This window comes from Telmatherina bonti (genome assembly GCF_933228915.1).
Source record: "Telmatherina bonti genome assembly, chromosome: 12".
NCBI lineage: Eukaryota > Metazoa > Chordata > Actinopteri > Atheriniformes > Telmatherinidae > Telmatherina > Telmatherina bonti.
The window spans coordinates 34,205,326-34,231,865 of NC_136610.1; the positions used below are offsets into that span (position 1 = coordinate 34,205,326).

The window sequence follows — 26,540 nt, forward strand, 5'->3', positions numbered from 1 at the left end:
GTATGTGCTGCACGTCTGCTTTTGAAAGTGGCGACAGAGACAGAGTCATTTGTCACCCGTGGTTTTCATGTGTCTGGTACTGAAACTGATGACAAATCTGTGAGGTGCGTGTCTGTGCTTTTTCATATTTGTTGGTTTGTGAGAGGGTGATGTCATGCTGGAGGGCTTCTTTTTCTCACACTTTATGAGACCAGCTATGTCTCTGCAGACTTTCACAGTTTGCTGACATTGCAGGCGTAGAGTGTGCACTTGTGTATGCACGGCCATGTGTGTAGCCAAGCTTTTTTATTGTGTTTATTGGACTTTTGCTGCAGACCACAGGGAAACATTGGCATTCAGACTCCATCATCCTCGCCTGCACAGAAACATGATGTCTACTCAAATACGTTTTTTTGCTCTTTTAAGTTTGAAAGGTAGAGAAACTCAAGCTAACAGGCATGTTGGAAGGTTTGAAATGTAAACTGAATGAATGGTGGGTTTAATCTGCCATTAATCAGCTCCTTGGAAAACTCATTCAAGCATCAGATGCTGCAGATTGCTCTGTCACTCCCAGCAACTCTCTCCAGATTATTCCTAGTCACTTCTCCACTCTTTTCCCAAATCATTCCATTTCCCCCCCACCTGCTTCATGCCTCAACCTCCCCAATCATTTCTTCTTCTGAACTTTTTCCCCCTCTTTTGTTGTGTGTGATGCTGAGAAGCCCTTAGGATTAAATCTAAGTCTTTTGTTTATCATCTGGGCTATTACTGCTAATGCTGGCTTCCCTTTCTCTCTTGCAGAGCGTGTGCACATGTGTCCACACATGCATGTGTGGGCAAGCTCTCAGATCAAACACAGCGTAAGATGAGCCCATAAACAAGCTTTCAGGACCACTTAAGATTTTCAGGCAGAGTCAGTGTTGAGGGGACACATGGAGGGGGAGTTAGGTACAGAAATACAGAAATCAGCTGCTCTGTTTATGTACCTTTCAGTGGTGATTACCGGTCCAATCTGTCTGTTTAACAGAGGAAATATTGCTGCCTCACAGAGTGTGTGTGCTTAGGCCTGTGTTTGAGATACATATGATACAGTTGCAGCACAGAGAGCTGGAGAAATGCCATTCGGTTGCATGGAATTATAGCACTGGTGTAGAAGTTAAGTGTTTATATACTCAAATGCACAACCCCAGCAGAGTAGAGGGAAAGCAGAGGAAACAGAGGACCACCACAAGCCAGAGGCGGAGAGAGGACTGAGGATATGTGTCAGACATACTGTGCCTTGGCATTGGCCTGTATTTCCACACAGCACGGTGAAGGCTGCTTGCTGTGTGTGTCAGTGTGAGTGGGTAGACGCACTGGCAGGCAGACATGGCATGCAGGAGGGAGTATATTTACAGAGTGGAATGTTTACAGAAATAAATAGGCAACATTATACACTCAGAATCAATGCAACATTGAGTAATTTCTCTGTAATGTGATATACTACTTTTAATATAGGTCATATGGTCAAGTGTAAAATGTCTTGTTGCGTTAAATACGATCTAGTTTGTGAAGACAGGCAATGAGGGATGGAGCTTGTGGCCACTAGATGGCGCCAAAGACAAGGAAATTTAACTAAAAAAACGGAAGCAAAAAGATGTAAAAATATCATTCGTTGTCTACAAATTATTTCTAAATATTCCAAATGAAATAAAAACACGATAAGGCCGTATATAAAACAAGTAGGTCTAATGAGAAATGTCTTTCTGGTTCTGGTGGTGATCATGTAAAACCCTCCATCCACCGGAAGGGTCAGATAAAGCCGAGGATGAAAAGTGCGTCACAGGTCTGAGCTGCAGAGGATCTACGCAGAAGCTGCTGTCCAGCCGACAAATTCACCCTTTTCTCTGTCTGTCTGAGAAACCCGAGCAGAAATCCGCGCTCCAAACATGGTGAAGATTGCTTTTAACTCTGCTCTGGCGCAGAAGGCTCTGGGGAAGGAGGCGCCAGCCGCCGTGAAGGTGAGCTTCAACCCGGTATCTGAGCCCCAATGTCTGCGGGAAGCCTGGTAGCAGGCCCCGCAACGGCCGCTAAGCCTTGCAACAACATGCACGTGTAGATCTCTATTCTTTTTATGCATTATCCTGTCACTTAAATGGTTTTGTATTTGTGGGGGTGCATGATTTGTGTTAAAACGCATGTAGGATGGTCGTATTCCACCAGCTGCAGCACACCGTGGGACCGCCCATCTTCTGCACAGCTGTCCCGCAGAGGACGGCAAAGATTGAGTGGGATTATTGGAATGCTAAATCAAATGTGCATATACTTTGATACTGATATGAAAGCATTGGGCAGGATCCTTTAAAACTCCGTGTCCATTGTGTGTGTGTGTGTGTGTGTGTGTGTGTGTGTGTGTGTGTGTGTGTGTGTGTGTGTGTGTGTGTGTGTGTGCGTTTAGGATCCTGAGCTGGCCTCTGCTCCAGCAGGCACCGAGGGCTCCACAGGTCGATGTCTGCTCACCTTGCTCGGCATCGCCTTCATCCTCAGTGGACTCATCGTTGGGGGAGCATGTCTCTACCGATATTTCACCCCAAAGGTCTGTGTGTGTGCATATAAGTTAATACTGAAGGCAGTATTACAGACAACATGCAGTGTTGAACGGTTTTTAAATCTGCAGTCAGATATCATGCAGGTTTTTATTTTCAGTCATTTCTTTAGTGTATTCTTATTTTATCTTGCATCTTTCTTCCTGCTTTTGCATGTATTTCTAACCCTTAACAAATAAAATATTTTACCTCTACACCTCACAGCAGTTTGATTCAGCATTTCTGCATGTCTTTTGGCTAACTATGGGCCAGGAGAAGTAGTACAAGCTTTAAAAATCATCCCTTTTTCTCCTGCTCCTTTGACCAGAGATGTTTATTTGGGTGAGGATGAGGAGTCTGATGAAAGTTGAGGAAGAATTCTTAGGGATGGTCGTGACTACTGATGGAAATCCTCCCCCTGGTGGGAAAAAGAAGCGCTGACTTTCACACTTCTGTCTTCAAAGAAAGTGCAGGCGTCATCTGTTTGAATCTTAATCTATTATCCTTAGTTAAAGATATATTATTAATGACTTGACAGTGGTGTATTGGTTTTTTTTTGTTTTTTTTTTTTTTTGTGGGGACGGGTGCAGTGTGACATTGTTCTCAAACACAAATGCAGACAAGGTGGAGTGCATGTGAAAGACTTATGAGAACAACACCTGAAAAAGGTGTTTAATGGAAGTTAATGGTGAGGATGAGCAGTGGTGACCATCAAGTTAACAGGATGTTGCTAAATACTGGAAAATTCTTGAGGAAAGAATGTGGAAATCCTTTAGAGTTTAGAGACTGGGATGGAGGTTCACCTTCCAGCAGGGTAATGACCCCTAGCATACCGCTGAAGCAGCACTCTTCTTCAGGCGAATGGCCTCGTCAAAGCCAAGACTTCAATCCAACTGAGAATCTGTGGTATTATTTAAAGGCTGCTGTACTCCAACAGAACTCATCCAGCTGCAAGGAGCTAGAGCCCTTTTGCTCTGGTTTGGGGAAAATTGAGTTAAACTTATAACCAGGGAGAATCGCCACTGCAGTTGCAGCCAGAGGGGGTTCTGCAAAGTATCAACACAGAGATCAAATGATGCAAACCCTGCAAAAGTCTGTTTACATTGCAGCTTGTAGGGAATAAATATACCAAATATACCAAAACCTTTCCCGAGTTAGTAGCTGGGATAGACTCCAGCTTCCCTGCAACCTGGAATAAGCTAAATAAATGGATGGATAGACTTTCCCTATACTGAACATTTTAAGACCTAAACCCGGTACTGCAAAGGGGAACAACATTTGTGCATATGTAATCTTGTTGCATACAATGTCATTTTCATTGGTTGAGAAAGAAAAATAAGAAGTTGTTGCAACAACTTACAGTGAAATATTTACTTTCAGGACATTAAAAAAAACATGTTGCATATTTGCAAAACAAAAAAGGTATTTAAATTAAAAAAACAATGCAGGAATAATTTGTAAAGTATTTAGTTTATATTCTGTTCTTTACAGGCTTTTATTAAAGCTTAAAGGTTTAATGTCTCTTCTTAAGAGATATAAACTCCTGCCTGTATTGTATTGTGCCATGATTGAAAATCTTAATCCATTAAGACCCGATGTTTCCTTTAAACACGCATACACACACACACACGCGCGCACGCACACACACACACACACACACACACACACACACACACACACACACACACACACACACACACACACACACACACTGATATGTTGCATGAGTTTCTCAGTGAGTTTGTCATACTGTCAGTGTAGGTGCTTTGTTCCCCCTGGCAGCCTCAGACACCACAGCTGCTGCAGAATAATGTTTCCTAATCTGGTGCAGTTTTCAAAATGGAAGACCAAAACAAAACGGACAAAAACAGCACTGGCTGCGCAGACCTCCATAAGACCAGCAAGCTGGCTTCGCAGACCTCCATAAGACCAGCAAGCTGGCTGCGCAGACCTCCATAAGACCAGCAAGCTGGCTTCGCAGACCTCCATAAGACCAGCAAGCTGGCTGCGCAGACCTCCATAAGACCAGCAAGCTGGCTTCGCAGACCTCCATAAGACCAGCAAGCTGGCTGCGCAGACCTCCATAAGACCAGCAAGCTGGCTTCGCAGACCTCCATAAGACCAGCAAGCTGGCTGCGCAGACCTCCATAAGACCAGCAAGCTGGCTGCGCAGACCTCCATAAGACCAGCAAGCTGGCTTCGCAGACCTCCATAAGACCAGCAAGCTGGCTGCGCAGACCTCCATAAGACCAGCAAGCTGGCTGCGCAGACCTCCATAAGACCAGCAAGCTGGCTGCGCAGACCTGCATAAGACCAGCAAGCTGGCTGCGCAGACCTGCATAAGACCAGTTTATTGGCCGCACAGACCTGCATAAGACCAGTTTATTGGCCGCACAGACCTGCACAAGTCCAGTTTATTGGCCGCACAGACCTGCACAAGACCAGTTTATTGGCCGCACAGACCTGCACAAGACCAGTTTATTGGCCGCACAGACCTGCACAAGACCAGTTTATTGGCCGCACAGACCTGCACAAGACCAGTTTATTGGCCGCACAGACCTGCACAAGACCAGTTTATTGGCCGCACAGACCTGCACAAGACCAGTTTATTGGCCGCACAGACCTGCACAAGACCAGTTTATTGGCCGCACAGACCTGCATAAGACCAGTTTATTGGCCGCACAGACCTGCATAAGACCAGTTTATTGGCCGCACAGACCTGCACAAGACCAGTTTATTGGCCGCACAGACCTGCATAAGACCAGTTTATTGGCCGCACAGATCTGCACAAGACCAGTTTATTGGCCGCACAGACCTGCATAAGACCAGTTTATTGGCCGCACAGACCTGCATAAGACCAGTTTATTGGCCGCACAGACCTGCAATAAGTCCAGCTGACTGGCTGCGCAGACCTGCACAAGAGTAGTTCATTGGCCATGCAGACCTGCATAAGACCAGTTCGCTGGCTGCGCAGACCTGGATGAGGCCAGCTGACTGACTCAGGAACCATGTGCATGCCAAATTGTTCTGAATACCAGAATGGAAATTCAGTTTTTTTGTCCAAGTTTAAAACAATCAGATAAAGTGAAATAATTTACATTTATCTTGTCTCTTTTAATCATTTACTTAAAAAACAGCATCCTCAAAGCTTTTTATATCAGCCTGAATTGATCTTTTTCTCATGTGACTCCAACAGAGGCTGTATCACGGCGCCATGCAGTTCAGCGACATGTCAACCGGAGCAGAGAGCCAGCCGTACTACCTGCCACGGGTGGAGGAGGAGGTGGAGATCTCTGACAACATGGCTGTCATCAGTGTCCCTCCTCCCCGCTTCAGACCTGGAGACCCGGCTTACATCCTGCATGACTTCAACAGGGTGAGGAGCTCCAACAGATGGTGTCCCATCTGTCCAACTTCAGTCCTTCAGGGCTGCAATCCTGCAGGTTTTCAGTGTTTCCCTGCAACAACACACCTGACTGAAATGAATAAGTCATTGTGCAGAACTTCATAGGCTGTTGGAGACATCAGATACCTGCAGGACCGCAGCCCTCCTCCTGGTATAGACGACCACGCTTGTCCAGGTGGGATTTAAACTCTCTTCATGTGTTTGTGAGCAGAAGCTGACAGCGTATCTGGACCTGACTCTGAGGACCTGCTTCGTGATTCCTCTCAACACTTCAGTGGTCCTCCCCCCTCAGGACCTCATTGACCTCTTCTCACAGCTGATGGTGAGTAATGTCCGCGCGGTGGCTCTGCGGTACCAACACAATCTGATGGATTCATTCTCACCGTTGCCCATGGTTACACTCTGATATGAAGGGCTGATTGTTCTGGCCAAGTTGAGGGATTTTAATAATTCCTTTTTGCGAAGTTAAAAAAAAATATCCAGTCTGTTTTTCTAAAAAAAAAAAAAAATGCAAACCAAGGTGAAAAAGCATTGTTAGACTCTACAGGGAGATTAAATTAAATTGCAAAACTATGAAGCTTTAGCTGTGTGATGTGTGCGTATATATGATGGGCAATATATGTATTATTTAATTACTTACTGACTTACTTACAGTACTGACTACTGATGTTTTAGTAATAATATTTATCAAATCTTTCACCAGGAAAGTCCCACTAAGATCACAAACCAATTTTTTTTCTGGTGAATTCTGGCCAGAAAAAGTACCGGCACAACCCACAAACGAGACATCACAACAAAAACTATATGTATAATTACACTAAAAAGCAGGGAAATATACAAATATGAGAAATTCAACCAGTATAAAAGAACAAACTCACGTAGGGAGGAGATTGGACTAAAAAGGCTTCCGTAGATAAATCTGTACCAGTGGGTTGCCAGATCAGGCTATCCAACCCAAAAGTAAAGTTCACATTGATGATTTATACTGTTAGGTATAAAATGAAGGTAAACCGAGTCGAGTATATTCAGAATCTGGTTCATGCATAAAGCTCTCCCAATCCAAGTCAGAAGATGTGTCAATTCCTTAGATTAAAAGACAAACAGTTTGTTTCTAAAAGGACAAAAAGTTTTTTAATTCAATTTTAAGTAGATTTAACTGAACAGGACTCTAGTTTTCATTTGTTGACTGCATTGTTAATAATTCTAGGAAAATACTGCACATTTTGACGTTTTTTAATAAAAAAAAAAGGTCATTTGCTTTACTAAGAAGCAGTCTTTCTGTCCCGTCATGAATAGTTTGATCAGGTCTGTGGGTCCGTAAAGTTTTTTTCCTTCACTGTATTGATAAGAGTTGGTATTATTTTCATGTTTACATTTATATTTCTGTCGGACATTTTGTTATTGCCATCTATTATGTTATGGCTTAAATGTGGTCGGCATGTTTTATAACAGCCAAGGTTATATGTAGGCGAGTTATGTTAGTTTAGAGATACAAGACCCACACTTAGTCATTTACTGTGACATCCTGTGCAGAGTTGGAGCTTTCATGGTGGGTGGTGTTGGAATTATTGAATATCATTATCAGATCTGAAAGTATTGAATCTGAGAAGCGCTGTCACACTTAACCGTTGACATACTTGCCGTTCTGTAAGTGGCTTAGTGATGCACAGCTTCACATTCTCATTGTGCGTTTTTCTTTCTTTGTCTTCTGTCAACAGTCTGACTCATACCGCAGCTACCTGGTGCATGAGGACTTGGTGGTGACAGAGCGTATTGATGATGTGAAACCACTTGGTTTCTACATTCGTCGGCTGTGTGATGGAAAGGAAACTTACAGAATGCAGCGTCGTTCCAGCCTGCCAGGTATGCATGTGATGATCTGTTCGTTGGCACTTAGTGTTGCACATTTACAGTTGTGCTCATATGTGTTCATCCCCTTTCATTAAAGAAAAGACTGAATTTACAACAGTCACTCAAATAACTGGAGACTTAAAAAAAAGGAACAATAACTAAAAAGTTGCAAAAATATAATTTAGTAATATAAGACACTGTTTTTTCATTTAATTGAGTTGAAGAAGAAAAAAAAACAAACAAACAAATGGGTCCTGGACAAATTAGAGACTTTTCTGTTGAACAGTGGGACAAAATACCTGCCAACAGGTGCAGAAGTCTGACTGAGAGGAACAGAAAACACCTGACTGGAGCGGAAACATTAAAGCATTGTTCAATTAAATATTAGTTTATGACTGATGTAATATGTAATAAATGATCTTATTTGTTTGCTTTTTTAAAAAACAACATTTCTATTGAACCAGAATTAGAAACTAATGATTTTCATAAATTTTTTATTTATTATTACTGTACTCCGCCCCTTTGAGCATTACAGCTCAAAGGGGCGGAGTCAGTGGCAGACAGAAGAGGGACACTAGTACGATTCCCTACTTTTAAGGTGCCATCTTTCAGATCTAAAACTGCATGATATAAAAGCAGGAAGTCCCAGCCTAAGATAACTGGCTGTGTAACGTTTCTGACGACCTGGACTGTGTGGGTGAAAACATCAGTGCCTAACCTAATAGAAATAGGAAGAGCTCCCAGGTTGTCAAGGTAGTCCCCTGTCATAGCCCTAGGGAAAAGCTGAGCACGCTGCATTGCTTTGGTGTGCAAAGATGGAATAGACATCCTAAAAGCTTCACTAATTAGTGATATGTCTGAACCTGTGTCGAGATATACTTTAGTAGCAACGTTTTCAATAACAGCTATCGCATAGCGTGTGGGTGTCTTGTACAAAGGCACTGTCACTTGTGGGTGGGCCTCAACAGTGGAAGCAGACACTTGGCCCTCAGTATCTGCTACCATTCTTTTCCCTGATCTGGGCAGTCTTCAGTAAAGCTCACATGGTAACTATCTCTGTGGTGGGTGTGTCTGGTCCTAGGCGAGTCAGTGAAGTTTGAGTCACGTCGGGGGCCACCTGAGTTATGAGCAGCAGAGTAAGGGGAAAAGCTATAGGAACACCTTAAGCTGGAACAGTCAGGCGAGCGCCGTCCATCGGGGCTGTACTGGCTGAAGTGCTCCCGACCGCTGGCAGACAGGTGACCACATCGATATGTCGGTGGGGACGAAGTCGGTGAAAGATGCAGGCATCTGCGGTTGTCAGGAGGATATCCCGGGCGGAGATGGTCACTATGTGATCTGCTTGGACCCCGTTGGTTAGATGAGGAGTAGTAGGCACGACGGTCAGGTGACACCGATGGAGAGCGGCGATATCTTTCCCTGCCGCGCTCACCCTGTAATTCATCTGCATATTCAGACCGGTGTTTGGAATTTACAGAATCAGCCATCTTGAGTCGAGTAGAGTGGTTACACCCAAGCTTCAGCTGAGAAACCTCCAGCCTGAGAGCATGAACATCTTTAGAGAGTTGCTTGACGACACTCATCAGCTCCCCCGAAGGATCAGAGAGAGGCTTATCATGTGTGGTTGAAACCATAGCTGTGAGGGGGTCGTCATTCGCACGTGGGGAAGCAGTATGTGACATCAGGGCCTGAGCAGACATTGGCGGAGGAAGGAGTTTCAAAGCTTCCTGTGGACGTTCCCATTTACATGCAATAGCTAACGCATCCTCCAGTGTAGATGCCCCATGCTCATGACATTTTGCCTGAAGGACGGGATCCAATCCGGCAACAAAACGACGAAAGCGTTCCATCATAATGGCTGCTTCACCGTAATTAGGAAATGCCTCCAGCACCAGCCTTGTAATTTCTGCAGCATAAACTTCCAATGGTTCCTTAGGCAAACACTGTCTAGCATTGACAAAGGTTTGAAAGTGAAGCAAAAATGGTTTCCTCCCAAAGACATCATTTGGCTTTGCCACACATGTCTCATAGTCCTGCTTCACATCCGGTGCTAAAGACAACCAGAAGGCAAGTACATTTCCGCTGAGGCAGGTAGGAAGGATCGTGGCAATATCAAGCTGTTGTGTGTCTGAGCATGCATTCACCGCCAGTTCCAGTCTAGTTTTCCACAGAGAGAAACTTTCTTTATCCTTACCATCCCCATGGAAATATGGCGGTAAAGCCACTCGGTAATGCACCACAGTCTTTGTGAGGTCTCGGTGCGCGTCGCCGCATGCACCCGCATCATCAGACGCGTCACTAACATCGGCATTTTCCCGCTGCTGCGACATCCTCAGACCATAAAAGCCGTCCAACTTAAACTGTCCAGTAGCAACACGGTCTGCTTTTCCCCTGTTGCAATTGTCTGTATTGTTACAAGACTGCGTGAGAACGTAGTCAACTCACCGACTGCACTCGTAGTCAGAAGCAGATGTCCCGACCGTTTCCACTGGCGTAGCTAGTTGGCTGCCTTGGCTAACATTAAAGACAAGAGAAAAAAAAAAACACCGCTGCCACCAGTCTGTAACCCTTATTTCTCGAGTCGTAGCGTATCCGGGTCTCTTCAGGCGTGGATGAAAGCGGGCTACAGTTAATGATTTCGTGTATAACGTTTATTAACCAAACGGCAGGACGGCATTTATATCTTAGCACATTGTGCCCATTCTCCACATTTTTTTTCTCCCCCGGAAGTTCCTTACTTTTTTCTCTTCCCCCCAGAAACAAGGGGTAGGTGGGAACCAAAACATTTTAGCAACTATAATGACAGAATTAATCACGGTTACATTACTTTAGTCAATTTCAGCTTATCTCACAGGCAGCTGTTTTTTTTTTTCTTAAATGAAAGTGTATGAATAAATATGAGGACAACTGTAAGTCTGGATCTCTACAGTGTTTCAAGATTTACAGCTAAAAAAAACCATTAATGTATTCTGTGCTGATCTTTTAGAAGCACAGGATATATTATTTATTGTATGATTTCTTTTTATTTATTTCAGATTTGACCTTTTTTGCCGTTTCTGTACGACAATTGACCCATAAAAGCCCATTTTTCTTCTGATTGGCTGTCATCTGTAAGCCTGCTGGTGGGCAACATGCAGCATGTTGGGCTCTGTATTGTACTATACGACTGTGCGATACTGTACAGTTACTGCAACTTTAATACACAACCCCAATTCCAATGAAGTTGGGTAAAACATCATACAGTGAACTGCAAATCATTCATACATTGAGCAGAATACACTACAAAGGATTATGTTGACAAACTGATAAACTTTGGTTTTTCTTTTGCAAATATTCACTCATTTTTAATTTGATGCCTGCAACACATTTCAATTTAGGGGTTAAAAAAAAAGACTGGGAAAGTTGAAGAATTCTCCAAAACCACCTGCTTGGATAATTCCACAGGTGAACTGGTTAATTGGAAACAGGTGGGTGTCATGATTGGGTATAAAAGGAGCATTCGAGAAAGGCTCAGTCATTCACAAGCCGGATGGAGAGACTTCCACCACTTTGTGAACAACTGCATGAGCAAATTGTCCAGCAGTTTAGGAACGTTTCTCAACATACAGCTGCAGGAATTTAAAGATTTAACATCTACAGTCCAGAATATTAGAAGATTCAGAAAATCTGGAGAAATCTCTGCACATAAGCAGCAAGACTGAAAACTAACATTGAATGCTTTAAGCCCTCAGGCAGGACTGCATTAAAAACAGATATTGTCTAAAGCAGGGGTGTTCAAAGCAAGTTTTTCATGTATACCTGCCCCAACACACCTGGCTAACTACTTACTATAAATGGATCCGACAGCCAGTGAAGTTCTGCACAATGACTGATTAATTTGAGTCAGGTGTGTTGCAGCAGGGATACATGGAAAACCAGAAGGATTTTGGCCCATGAGGACTGCTGGATAACCCTGGTCTAAAGGATCGTACCATGTGGGCTCAGGAACACTCCACAAAACCACCGTCAGTTCAGAGAGTTTGTCGCCTTTCAGGGATGCTCCCAGTCCTGACACTTACCCATTTCCAGTTCACCTGATCTTCACCATTTATGTTTTTGAGCGTTCCTGACTTTCCCAGTCTCCCGTTTGCCCTCATCCCAGTTTTTTTGGAATGTGCTGCAGATATAAAATCAAAATGAGTGAGTATTTGCAAATAATAATAATAAAGTTTCACGTTTTTGGCTAATTCAGTTGAATACAAGTTAAAATGGATTTGCAAATCATTGTTTTTATTTACGGTTTACAAAACGTTCCAGCTTCATTGGAATTGGTTATATTTGCTTATAAGTGGAGGCTAGCTTAAGTTGGACTTACTAATTACTACAAACTAGAGTCTGACAAGATGTTGCCTTGTGCCCATGTTATGTTATTGCCTTGTGTTTTTGAGGTAAACTCGAGCTGGCGATCGTGATGGGCGGTCGGGCTCTTTTCAAAGATTCAACTCAACTTATGGTTTCCAAATGGTTGTTCAGTCAATATTATTTGGAATTTCTGTTTTGGCTTAACTAAGCAATTATGAATACTGTATTTATATGTAATCAGTTGTGTTTTGTAAAACATGTTTCTTCAACGCTCCCAACGTCTCTTTGTTCCTGAGATGTGCCGCGATATTGCTGTCTTCATAGTGTCTGCCCGCCTTCCTTCACATAAGCAAATCTGATAGGGCACATGGTCTGTCCCTCAAACTAAAATCCCACCCTCCTATATTGATACTTAGGAGATTATTATTTATAATTATGATATATTTATAATTATTATATTATTTATTATTTTTCTATTTATAATTATTTATATTTTTTGTTATTTATAATTATATATTTATAATTATTATATTGTATTATTTATATTTTTTATTTAATTTATAATTAATTATTATTATTAATAATAATTATTTATTATTGAATTTCTCTTTGGGGATTAATAAAGTATTTTTAATACCATTCATTTAATTTAATTTCAATAGATCTCCCTAACAAGACTAAGCTGCTCACTAGCTAGCTTGCTAACGTTAGCCATTTTCCCTTCCTTGTGTCACGACTCAGACAGCAATATTTAACGTATAAACCCCAAACATCGCCTGACGATGCGCCCTGTGGGGTTATCAAAGATTGTATTACCTATTAAAATTGCGGTTTAATAATATGCTCTCTGGCTTGAAACAGTCGCGTATCAACTGTTTTTTTTTCCTCCATGTTTTCCAGGCGGAGGCATCCAGAAGCGCTCTGCAGACGACTGCTTCACCATCCATCACTTTGAGAACAAATTTGTGACGGAGACCCGGATCTGCAAGGCTTGATGGGAAAGCTTGAAAATAAGTGGGAGTGAGAGAGAGTGTGCGGGTGGGAGTGGATGATGGCAGAAACAACTTTTTGCTGAAAGTTACTTTTGTATAAAACTCAAATTTTTGCCCTCCCTTGCTTTTTAGCTTGTGTTGAGTGAATTTAGGTGGCAGCATTGAAGCCTAACCCCCTCCTTCTGCTGTATTATCCTGATCCTGCATGGATCATAGCTCTATTTCTCATGTATACACTAACTAGTCTTGTACTGTTAACTTAATATACAATAAGTTTGTTACGTTAAGTACCGTTTCGTTGCTGTAGGTTCCTGCAGACTGATCTTATTGATGTTAGCGTATTGCAGCTTTCAGTCACCTCCGGACCAGACTCGGTCTTCATTCTACTTATTATTCTAGTGATACTGAGAAGTCGTTCATGTCAGACCTGTGTTGTGTCAGCGTGTACCGCCACCACTCTTATAGAGTTGCTTCGACAAGATATACTTAGTGTGATAGTGTGATAAAGCACAAGTGAGCATGGAAACGTCTGGTACACATGACATGCTTGCCGTCAACTGCTCTGGATGAGAAAAGATGCACAAGACAAGAGCTCTCAGTTACCAGTTCTGTACATATTTCCCAGAGTGCCCTGCTTTTCCCAGAGGCCTCCGCTGTTCTGCTGTGTTATAATTTAGTGTAACTAATGGTAAACACTCCAGCACCCCGTATGAGGAGTTTTGTGTTTGTGTTGAAACATCTGTGACTGTGAATATAAAGGATTGGCACAAAGATGGAGTAAACTAAAGGGAAATTAGACATAAAAATTCTTGATTGCCAACTTTAAGTCCTTTGTACTCATTTAACCTTAAATCTGTGATGAATACTTCTTGTGTTATTGATGTCTTTAACATGTGAAGGCTGATAATTGTAACACTTGCATTTTATTTGTTTAGAATTATTGGCATTAATCAGGTTTAAGAAAAGTTCAGAAAAATGGCTTCCTGCCATTTTAATAGTTTTTTATGTGATGTTTGTACGGGAAGACAATCAAGAGGAAGTAAACTTGTAAAGTTGGGTTTCTTAAGAAGCAGCGCTGTGTGCAACGACTGAACAGGATTTCACTTGTTGTCAAATAAAGTTACTTTCTTTACCTACTGAAAAATCTTCCAGCTTGGTTATTAAAACACCATAAAACACTAAAAAAATTATTTGGCCCAACGACTAAAGTTTACAACAAATTTCCACCCGACAGTAACATTAACCAGAAAATAAGATCTATTTAATTCAACCAAATAATAAAGAATGAACTATATAGAATAAATGTAGCACTGCTAATAGAATTTACCCAATATATATAATAAAATATATAATATATAAACAAATAAAAGTTTAAGTAAAACTAAATATTTTGTATGTATGTAGAAAAGTTTTTTAAATTTTTTTTTTTTTTTTATTTCGAACTAAAAAAGGACTTTTAAAAGAACAAATATTGGTTACAACAAATAAAATAAACTTCTTAAGTTCGAAAAGGGGTTTTGGAAGAAGTTAGGCACTTATCTAGTCCTGAACCCCCTTATCAATAACAGCGTAAAATTTTCACAGCATGACAAATATAGTAATAAACATTAAATTCTATTACAATGAAACTTAAGCAGTTTTATTGCAAGTTTATGCAAAATTTAAGTTTATATGTATACATTAATATATTTGTAATATCTGTCATTTATTTACAGTATTAGATTAACTTTTATATATAATGGGTAAAGTCTATCAGCAGTGTTACAATAATTCTACGTTGTTCATTCTTTATCTTTGAATTACACAAATTTTATTTTCTGTTTAGTGTTACAGAAACATAATTCAGTTGAATGAAAATTTCTCATCTAATTGAAATATTTAAACTTTTAGTAATTATTTCTCCAGTGTAACCACATCCCTGCATTAACTGGCAAGTTTTTCTAAATGTCCTGTTCTGCATCGCCTGATTCTGGTGCGAAGAAGTCATCCTGAAAAAACAGCTCTTGTGCAAGGTCATACAAAAGTAGAAAAATGTTTTATTCACAAATAAATACATAAGAAAATATCACATTTTGACACATTTCCACATACTTCTCAATGCTGGAATTCAGCGTTTATCTTTGGGTTTAGTGGTTCAGTCATCATCCAAGTCCTCTCCAGTTATGCAGGACAGGCGCCTGCTGAACGCCATGTTCTCTGGTGTCTCTGTCTTGCTCAGTTGCCTCCAGAACTCATTGGTTGTGAAATAGTACATGAGTGGGTCCAAGCTGCAGTTCAGGCTGGCCAGGCAGAGCGTCAGAGGATGAATTCGTTGAACAAAGTCTCTGAGCGAGCAGTTACTCAGTGCGTTGGCTTTCGCCAGGAAGTCCAGGGGCATGGTGACATGGTAAGGTGCAAAGCACACGAGAAAGACAACAGCACAGCTCAGCACCATCTTCAAAGCCCTCCGTTTCTCCCCTCTATCGGGAACAGCACCCACTGTCGTATTCTTGAGGCTCCCAGCAGTCTTACATGCACAGACAATCACCAAAATAAGGGGAACGATGAAGCCTAGTAGCTCTGCTGTGACCAGGAGAAACCAGGCAGCTGGACTACTGATGTGCCTCAGAGGCAGCTCTGAGAAGCAAGGGAAGGAGTCATTAGGACCAATTTTTGAGTCATAACTGGGGTTCCTCAGCAAGGGGAAGGGCAGGCAGCAAAGGCAGACCAACAACCAGCCCAGTCCACAAACCAACAAGTCTCCTTTTTGTTTTGAAGAGTTGTACCTCAGCGGATGCATGATGAGCTTGCAGCGGCGCACGCTGATGCACGCCAGGAAGTAGATGGAGGCATACATGTTGACATACTTCAGGTAGAAGCAGAACATGCAGAGGGGTAGACCGAATGGCCACATGTCGTTCAGGTAATAGTAGATCCGCAGAGGCAGGGAGAGCACCTGAGGAGAGTCGGAGATGTCAAGATGGTTGTAGAAGAAGAATCAATTATTAACTACAAAAAGAAACCAAACATCACCATGGATGCATTACTATCACCAAGGCTGCAAAACGGAGTTATCAGGCATGTATTTCACTTATTTATTGTAAAATAAAAATGTATTGGCCTTTAATTCTCCGTTTTTAGCTTCTTCTTTATGAAGCAACAGAGAGAGTTCATAACTAAGTTTGGCTTTGATTGATTTATATTCTGTATGTTGTATTTTTCTGGTCTATGAAATTTAATCCTCAGTAAATTTAAAATAAAAGTTGCATTTCATAATAATAACAATGATTTGAAGAACTGGGGGCGAGTGCAGCTCAACTGGTTGAGCCCTGTGTAAAGAGGCTACAGCTCCATGCTGTCCTGGAGCCTTTGCTGCATGTCACATGTTGTGCCTCACTTTCCTGTCCAGCTACTGATCAATAGAAAAGCTACAAGCACCAAGATTCATTTTTAAAATGTGGCAAATAATTTAAAGTATTTTACACAAAAGCAGCATTTTTTTTTACAACAAATTAATAAGGGACAACCAATATGATCTCTGTCTTTAATTTCACATACAGAACAGCTTGTTTAATACTTAATAGCTAAAGTAATACTGTAGAATAATATATTATTTATATATACATTTTTATTTCATTCATTTATTATTATACTGAAAGTAGTTTAGCTGGGTTTTGGGGGTTTTTTTCAGAATGCAAAGACATCCAGTACAGTGAGATCACAGTACAGTTTTGAATGTTTATCAATTAATCTTTTATTTTGTTTCAGCCGGGGAATAATAAGATTCATGGAAACCATGGTTTGTGCATTCTGAGATTGCCATCATGTTTTAAAGCTCTTCCTCTTTTCATCTTCATTTTTCTGAAAGTTTTCTTATTTTCTCATCGGCGTTATCCCCTCCCCTCCAGCTGCCTGTGATGAAATTTGTCTTTTCAAATTGTTTATAATTCATGAAGAGGATGTGAAACTGAAAAAGCACCAGATATGATGACTGTACAAACTAAAATGATTAAGAATACAAAAACTGGTAAAAATTCTGATTTGGCTCAAAGCAAGTTTTTTTTTTTTTTTGTTTTGTTTTTTTTTTATGAATGAAGTATAACGGTCCATATTAAAATGTAAACCTTTATTTTTAAAGGTCCGAACAGTGACAGGAAATGAACATAACAACAGGTTTGCCTTAAATTAAGCCATGCCTGCTGGCTTTAGCTGCTATGTCGCACCCCATGCAATCTGCCTCAAACATTCATGCTAAACATCAAACATACCCATCAAGTCTGGGAGGTGTGTTTAATCTGCAACCTTCCTCTCTCTGCTGTTTGCTTCATGCTTGCTGCTACTACTGCTGCTGCCATGATCATTGAACATTGCTCACATTTGTTTTGAGCCCCTCCAACACCCCAGCACCAAACTCTAGGCTCAGCTTAAAAGAGAATATATCCCAATATATTCCACATGAGGCCTGCAGGAGACTTGCCATGATCTGAGCTGGGCTGGCAGCAGATGTCTGGTCCACTTCTGGCCCACACAACACTTTGAAGTGCCGGAACTGTCAGAAGTAGCCAGAATTTGTCTGCTATCTGGGGACTTTACTGCCACTTTACATCCTTCTCCTGCTTTATGGTCAGAAATTGTCTCATATTTTGCATGCTAGCAGCTCAGAGGAGCCCTCAGATGACGGTTAATGGGTGAAGCTTTCCTAAAGCTTTTAAACAAAGAATCGGCGACTGTTAAAGTTTATGATGGTTGAAGTACTGTAAAAAAAAAAAAATCCTGTTAAATGATTTGTGGCTGCTCACAACAAGCCTATCTACATCACTGCCAAAGTCTCTGGAGCTGGGGAGTACTGTTGCCAGAAGACTCATCCCGATAGACTGGGAGTTAGCATCCTCCCTCCCCCCTTTTCACAGATGGTTAGCTGATAGGAGTCTTGTCATACAAATGGAAAGACTGAAGTCTACGAGAACCAACTCCCTCATAGGGCTTTCGACCAAAGAAGAACCAGTGCTGGTGCTAGAGCCAGTGCTTAGGGGGCTCATCTCTGGTGCTAACAAAGAACCGGTTTTGGTTTTCGACAAAAAGAGTCTGGTCAGTGCTGCGTCATTACAGGCCGGTCATCAAGAACAGAATTCAGGATCTGGAAATATGGGTCCCAGCTCCTTTTTCCGGTCCCCAGAAGTCCTCTGTAAAATTTGTTAAACTAATTTGTTGACCAGTGGTCGAAGCCCCATTTGAAGCCAGCTGCTGCCATCTCCTGTTGTAGCTGCTCCAGCAAAGGCTTTGTCCGATTTACCTTGGATCTCTGCAGACGACCAAAGAGCCAGGAAACAAAAAGCTTCCTCCTCGGCTTAGTCTTGTTGTCAGTTTTGTTAGCGTGTATGAAGATGTTGGTCCAACTTTCAATGCTCATATTTTGGCCAGGTAGCCCTACCCCCAGCTACTGATGCACACAATGGGAAGCGGTTCTCAACTCTGGCCCAGCAAAGAGTTGGTGCCAGGATAGAACCGGTTCTGAGAACCAGGAGCCGGTGCTTAGGCAGTCGAAAGCCAAAGAACCGGTGCTTAGTCTGGCTGTGGCTCTGAACCAGCTCGGTCGAGAAGCCCTATCGGAGAATTCTCAGCTACCTGGGACCCATTCCTTGCCTGCCGAGACACAATTGCTACAAAGTGAGAACTTCACGTATAGTTTAAAACAAGGACCATACTCCGGATAAGCGGTAGGAGATGGATGGATGGCATCTGAGCCCGTCTGTTTTCCTTGTCAGTTCATGTTGAAAATGGCAAAATAAAAAAAGATTTGGAGAAAGACAGACAGATGATGTTATATAGAGGGTTTTTACCTGCAGGAGGTCGGCCACAGCCAGGTTCATCATGAACACCACAGCCTTTTTGGTTTCTCTAATGTAGATCCTGAACACCCAGAGCGCCAGGATATTACCCAGCAGGCCTGGTGCTAAGATCACACTGTAGACCACTGCGTAGATGTGATGCTGGTATGTCTTCAGGTTATCAGAGTTGTTGCAGCTTTGAATGCTCGTGTTAAGCCATAACGTAGCCATGTAGGCTGATGAGAGGAGCAGTCTCGCAACCCTGCAGCACGCTTGTATCAGGATATCTGCTTGCAATTTGTTGAAAGTTTCTTTGCAGTGTCCATGGCGGCCATTATGGTGAAGAGGAGTTCATGCTGTGAGCTGTGCTGCTCTTTCTCTGCAGCATTCCAGACAGAGATGTGATGTCTTCTGGTTTGTGTCCCAGGCCTGATAAACTGTCAATAGTTCACGTCTTCCTGCCAGAAAATGGTTTTCTGGAAGAGAGAAAAGTGTATGAATTTAAAGACATTTGGGTTGAGGTTTATAGTGTCGCCACAAAAAAAAAGATGTTAGATGCTAAAATGTGCTGTCAGCACAGAGAAAGTTCTGTTTCTCTGCTTGAGCTTCCTCATTGTCAGCATGCAGGTGCCGATACATAAGTTACAGTAAATTACTCTGCACAGAGGTGTGTCTGTTGTGACCATTATGAAATGGAGATGTGCATGCTTAGTAAAAGAAGCACTGTTTGTGGGTCTATAGATCAGCTTCTAACGGCCACATGTTTTGCATATTTTACACCATGAAGCTGTGTGTGTAGGTTTACTAACACCAATCAGTTGTGCATTCATTGTTTTTTTGCATTGGCTTTTACAGTAAACGTGCAAACCTGCAGCAATGTTGATGCACACTCACCCACCCCCAACATACTGTTAACCGCTTTAAATGCAGGGCAGCCCACAGCTAAATTGCTGTAAGATGTTTCTGCACCAACCACCAGTGAAACTAGCATTTTGAGAAATGTTAGCCCAAACAAGTCCGTGCTCTTTCAGTGCAAATCGCTACTTCTGTAATGTAAAAAAAAAAACAAAAAAAAAACATGCACATGATGCTTTCTGATCTTTCCAAATTGAAAGTAACTTAGAAGATTTTACAAGATGGCACTTCACACAGAGCAGTTCCTGCTTCTGACATTTCCCTCTGATGGAAACACAGTAATATGTAGACCTGAGCCTGGTCAACCACTCTTCACTTGAGTGGGTGTTCAGCTTGTTCATTCAACTCACAAACACTTTGAGTTACAAATAGCTATTGATTCAGTTGCTATTAATAATAGTAATAATAGTAATAATAATAATAATAATAATAATAATAATAATAATAATAATAGCAATAATAATACATTTCTAGGTGCCTTTCAGTACCAAAGGTCACCTTACAAAACAAAAAAGAAACTGATCACATAAGAATTAAAAACAAAAACAAGTGAGGCAAATAGTTAAAAGGGGTCAAAGAGAGTGGGCCAGTTTAAACAGATAAGTTTTAAGTTGGGATTTAATAACGGAAGAGAGTCAATGTTCTGAAGCTCAGATAGGAGTAAGTTCCAGAGCCGGGGAGCAGAGCGACTGAAGATTCTGCTCCCCATGGTGGTGAGGTAGGCAGAGGGAACTGTGAGATGAATGGAGGATGAGGACCTGAGGGTACGGAGGGAGTAGCAATGTGGAGCAGGTCAGACAGGTAAGGAGGGGCCAGATTATGGACGCATTTGAAGGTGAGGACCAGAATCTTGAAGTTGATTCTGTGTTATATTGGGAGCAAGTGGAGCTGTTGAAGGACTGGGGTAATATGATCATAGGAAGAGGTGTGGGTTGTGATTCGAGTGGCTGAGTTCTGGAGGAGCTACAGTTTGTGAAGTGATTTACTGGGTAAACCAAAGAGAAGTGAGTTGAAGTAATCAATCTGTGAAGTGACAAGACAAGGATAGCAGCAGCGTGTGGCATGAGAGATGATGTTACGAAGGTGGAAATAAGCAGACCGGGTGATGCTGTTAATGTGGGCTTTAAACGATAAAGTGCTGTCGAGAAGACGCCCAGACTTTTGACCTGAGAGGAGGGGGAAATGGAGGAGCTGTCAAGGTTGATGGAGAAACTGTGAGACTTGACTGGAATGGAGGGTGTGCCAACAAGTAAAACTTCTGTTTTCCTGCTGTTAAGTTTGAGAAAATTGGAAGAGAGCCAGGCTTTGATTTCCTGGAGAGAGGGAGGTGGGTGGAAGAGAGGAGTTAGGTTTAGAAGAGATGTAGAGCTGGGTGTCATCTGCATAGGAATGGAAGTTGATGCTGTATTTACAGAATATGTGGCCGAGGGGGAGAACATTGGTGATAAACCAAAGGGGTCCCAGGACTGAGCCCTGAGGAACACCAGCAGTGATGGGGAATGACTTAGAAGTGTGAGCCTGAAGTTGAATGAACTGTGTACGGTTGGAGAGATATGAAGAGAACGAAGTGAGAGGTTAATGGGAGACCCCAAGGGATGCCAATCTATTTAGCAGGGTGCCGTAGGAAATGGTATCAAATGCTGCTCTAAGATCTAAAAGGATGAGGATTGTGAGGAGACCGGAGTCATCTGCCATCAGAAGGTCGCTGGTGATTTTTAGAAGAGCTGATTTTGTGCTGTGAAGGGGACGGAAGCCAGACTGGAAATGTTCATACAGGTTATTATCAGCGAGGTGTTTGGGGTGCTGAGCGGCAACAACCTTTTTGAGAATTTTGGAAATGAAAGGAAGATTGGAAATAGGATGAAAGTTATAGAGGTAAGATGAATCGGCGCCAGGTTTTTTAGGATCAGAGTGACGGCAGCTGTCTTGAAGACCGATGGAAGGGAGGAATGGAAAATGGCAGTGATGAAAGGAATCAATGAAGGGAGACAAGTCGTGACTGTGACTTTTGGGAGAGGATCAAGCAAACAGGTGGAAAGTTTGGATTTTTTAATCAAGTCAGATATTGTTGGGGAGGGGAGAGCAAAACTTGAGAATGGTGGGTGATGGAAAAGGATGGAAGTACAGAATCTGCAGCAGGAGCAGCAGCTCCTTCAGAGGCCACTTGTTGGTGGATGTTGGAGATTTTAGAGGCAAGGAAAGACAGAAAGGAATTGCAGAAGTCAGTTGAGTACAGATGGGGAAGGAGCAAGCCACAGGGTCTTGTAGTATTATTGAACAAGGAAAAGAGGCATTTAGATTTTCCTTCACTGGAGCAGATTAGACCAGAGTAGTAAGTGGATTTTGCTGAAGCAATACAGTCCTTGTAGAAAAGAGTTTGACTATTTCCTTGTGAATGGTGAGTTCAGTTTTCTTGGCAAGGCATTCCCTTTTGCTTTGAGTTGGTGCAGAGTGGGGGTGTACCATGGAGCACAGCGAGAGAAGGAAATACATCTGTGTTTCAGTGGAGCGGCAAAACAAACCACAAACCAGAATGCTGTCCCGACACTTCTGTTGCTGCTCGAAGTGAGAAACTCAAAGGGCTGGGACGATGCTACATTTGGCTAGGACCAAAACAAATAGCAAAATTCTTCAAGGTGAAAGGTGTGTCATGTGCCGAAGACATCATCAATCGGTCTGTACTCAAGCAGAGAGCAAACCAGCAGTTGACAGTAGCAGTATAGAGGCGGTGGTGTCATCAGTGTCCAGTGGGGTACAAATGAAAGCTAATATCCAGAATACTGTACTGCTCCACACAAATAAGGCACAGGCAGAAAGCCCAGCAAAAAGAAAAATCATACAGTGCCTGTAAGATGGAGGCAGTCAAAGCTTCATTCATGAGATTGTAGTTAAAGAGTTGATGCTGCCAGTGATAAGACAAGAACCTTTCGATCCACTACTCCTGTCACCGCACAATGTAACATTGTGAGAGTCACACTGCTAAATGTGCAAAATTCACAGCAAAGGGTCAAGATTGAAGCGGTGGAAACTCCTCAAGTGTGCAGAGCAGTGATAAAGGTACCAGAAAAAACACTTTAAGGAGAATTAAAGAAAAGAGGCCTTCAGCTTGCAGATTTTCCTCTAGAAGGCCCTTCCGACTGTCTTCAGAACTGTCCTTGCTAATAGGGGCAGACTGTTACTGGAAGGTCGTGACTAGTCAAATGCAGAGAGTCACAGAATCATTGGTGGCCATAGAGAGTGTCTTTGCTTGGACTTTACAAGGGCCAGTTACAGCATCCAGCGTAACAGGCACCACTTGTATGCACATACGCCTAGATGAAGACAGTCAGATAGATCACCAAGCAACTTCACGCCTTCTGGGAAGTTGCGTCTCTGGGAATCATTAATGAAAAAACCCAAAGCCGAGAGGAGGCTGATGTGCTTCAAAACTTTGAACAGACTACAATGTACAAAAATGCCCGCTATCAGGTGGAATTACTGTGGCGACCTGACAAACTGGATCTTCCAAACAACTTTAAAGTTGCAAAAAAGTGGTTTGAAAGTCTCAAGAGGAGAATGAAAATGGATGCATCATTTTACACAAGGTACAATGAGGTCATACAGGATTATCTGCAGCAAGGCATCTGCAAAGATGTACCAGCAGGGAGTGCCGCAAGGGCAGAAAGGGGAGAGACTGTGGAATACTACCTGCCCCATCATGCTGTAATCAGAGATGATAAGGTAACTACTAAACTGAGAGTGGTGTTTGATGTGTCATCACATGAGGAGGGCTGTCCTTCACTGAATGGTTGTTTAATGACTGGACCCAATCTTAACCCAAATCTCTGAGATGTGCTTATCAAGTTCAGACCCCATCAGATAGGCTTCACTGCAGACATTACAAAGGCTTTCATGCAAGTAGCTTTAGCAGAGAGAGATAGAGATGCTGTTAGGTTTCTGTGGCTACATGGACCTCTAACCAAAGACAGTGAAAATAAACTGTACATACTAAAAATGAATAGGGTTGTTTTCAGTGTGTCCCAATAAACATTAAAAAGACATCTGTCTACTTGGGTTATTTATGAAAGCTTATGAAAGTCTTACGTTACAGGGATGAAAGCATACCGTCACAGCCCTAGTATTTTTATTCATATTTATATTTATACTTATATTTATATTTTTAAATTACAACTATTTTAATGGCATTTAATGGTTTTGGCTGGCGACATGCTGCAATGAGGTCTTTCAAGTTATAAAACAAAGAACACATTTTTTGTTTTAAGTAAGTTTGTATGTAAGTTAAGCTAATTTAAAAAGTGTTTTTCACAGACAAACAGTTACAAAAAGCTGTATGTAAAATGAATCAAATAAATTAATAAACTAGGCACCATAATAACCAATAAATGGAAGACAATAAAATAAACAGATATTAACTGTTAGAAAATTCCAGCTCCTTCTTAAGCTTAGTGCCTCTTATGCATGGATTTGACTTATGTTTACTAACCATCTGTGTATTTTTATGCTGTTTTATGTCCATAATTCCCCTCCAAAATTTCTCTTCTGAGAAAGACAATTGTTAAATGAGAAGGTCTGCCTGCAATCAGTTCTTTTCCAGCCTGCAGGTGATTCTTGTTCTGGATTGAATTATTGATTGGAAGTGATTAGGGTTAAAAAGATGAACATTGAGGATTTTTATAAATGTTATTATGAAACTGTGTGAATTATTAATTTATGTGCTAAATTCTGGAATCTGAAGTGTTTTTATTACAATCATGTTTTATTAATAAATCAGTTGATTTATTTTTCTTTCAGAAATCTGTTATGATTGGCCCGTTGAACTGAGAGGGAGGTGTTTCAGGGTATAAATAGGAGGTGCTGCTTTCCAGACTGGTTGGTCTGCATGGAGGAACCTCACAGTTGTGTGTTTCATATCAGACTAAAAGGACAAGTGATTTTCTCTTGCAGCAAGGCTGCTAATAGTCTTTTTTCCTCCTTGCTTATATGTCATCTTGCCACAAACACACCAAAGCTGACGTTAACATAGAAAAATATTCTTAATTTAAACAGTTTTTGATATCTGATTGTGGTGCATCAGGACAATTAAGTTTGGTCCTCAAGATCCACTATCCTGCAACTTTTAAATGCATCCCTTCTCAAACAAAACTCTTACTCATGCTAATTTAAGCTCCGCTCTTATAGAAAATGAAAGTCTTGAAACTTTGGAATCTAGAACTGTAGGAACATCCGTTGTCTGTTTTCTCTTTATGAACTACAAAAGCACTTAAAGTGCAAACCTCCAAGCACAATGTTAAAAAAAAAAACATTAAAAAAAAAAACCTTGATTTGGATCACCACCAAAACTAAATCAGATCTTCCTTTTTGCATTTCCAGCAACTCCTGAAAATTTAATGAAAATCTATCCATAACTTTTAATTATCTTGAACACAAACAGATAAACGCCGGTAAAAGCCTCCTTGGCAGAGGTGACTAAGGCTATATTCCATATGCATATCAATAACACAATAAATTAGTCATGGATCTAACACATCCACAGTCTAAGATGGGGTTATTCATTATGGTCCCAAGAGAGCTGCTATTCATCAGGATTTCCATGTATCCCTGTTCCAACACACCTCGATCAAATTAACGAGTCACTGAGCAGAACTTCATCTGTTTAATGTGATTGAGATGTGTTGAAGTAATGTGTAAAAAACCTGCTGGACCCTGGTCTAAGCAACATCTGAAGTATGTTGTGACTTTTAGAAAACCAAACTTCTGGTGTAACAACCAGACTGTCAGAAAAACAAGAAGTTCAGTTCAACTTTTCTTTCTGTAAAAACCTTTGAAGTATAAACACAAATTGTATGAGACGAACTGACAACAAAATTAGGAAACATCAATCTGAAGGTAAAAGTTAAGACCTTTAAACAGCTGTGCATTTTGTCAACAGTACCACTGTTGGCTAAACAAAATGGTGAAGCTTTTTGCTACATTATTCTCTAAACACTGATCAGTCTGAGAGCAAAGCTAGTAGTTTATCAGCTTTTTCAGTTTTATTTATCAAATCCAGGCGGGGAAACTAGCAGCTGGATTCTGTCAGCATCCAGAAAAATATAAATATTTCAACCTATTTAAGGATGATTCCTGAAAGGATTGATTTTCTGTAAGTAAAGCATGGAAAGAAAGCATCAGATGAGTAGCGTAGCAGCTAGCATGCTACTGGGGCATAACTTGCATCGTGTTGTGTTTTTGTTTCAAGTTATTCTGTCAATATTTCAGCAGTTTCTTCCCTTTTCTTAAGTTCTACAGAAATCTATAACAGACCTAACTCCTTTTTTTTTTCTTTTTTTTAAAAAAAAAATACACTGATGTTGATAATCCTGAGTCATGACTGATTTTTATCACTCCCGCTTGCCACAACATTAAAATATTTGCAAACTTTCCGCAAACTTGGGCAACTTTTCCAAAAATACTTAAAAGAGGAACGCAATCGATTTGTTTATAATTAAATGCTTTCGTTCCCTTCATATTTATACAGTTATAATTTTATACAAGTGAAGCAACTTTTCATCTTGCCTGCCAATTGAAATATCTTCCAAGCTTTTACAATATTCTCACACTTTATTGCTGAATAGGCAAGAAAAATATCAAATTACTTTAACAAATACTAAAAAATAAAGTGGCAGTCGGGTCTTTAAAGATACAA

At 41.3% G+C, this 26,540-nt stretch overlaps 2 protein-coding genes across 2 annotated transcripts; one reads left to right on the plus strand and one right to left on the minus strand.

Annotated features, from left to right (window-relative positions):
• The first annotated feature begins 1,752 nt into the window (after nt 1-1,752).
• Nucleotides 1,753-14,271, plus strand: LOC306763702 (integral membrane protein 2A-like). The gene is made up of 6 exons (XM_079250576.1): nt 1,753-1,979; nt 2,417-2,554; nt 5,740-5,919; nt 6,161-6,271; nt 7,668-7,812; nt 13,042-14,271. The coding sequence occupies exons 1-6, from the start codon at nt 1,908-1,910 to the stop codon at nt 13,134-13,136; spliced, it is 741 nt and encodes a 246-aa protein (XP_079106702.1). The 5' UTR covers nt 1,753-1,907; the 3' UTR covers nt 13,137-14,271.
• Nucleotides 14,272-15,267: 996 nt separating this feature from the next.
• Nucleotides 15,268-19,171, minus strand: gpr174 (G protein-coupled receptor 174; the record flags this gene model as incomplete). Its single annotated transcript, XM_079250195.1, has 2 exons — nt 15,268-16,068; nt 18,953-19,171. The coding sequence occupies 2 exons, from the start codon at nt 19,169-19,171 to the stop codon at nt 15,268-15,270; spliced, it is 1,020 nt and encodes a 339-aa protein (XP_079106321.1).
• Between the last annotated feature and the right edge of the window lie 7,369 nt (nt 19,172-26,540).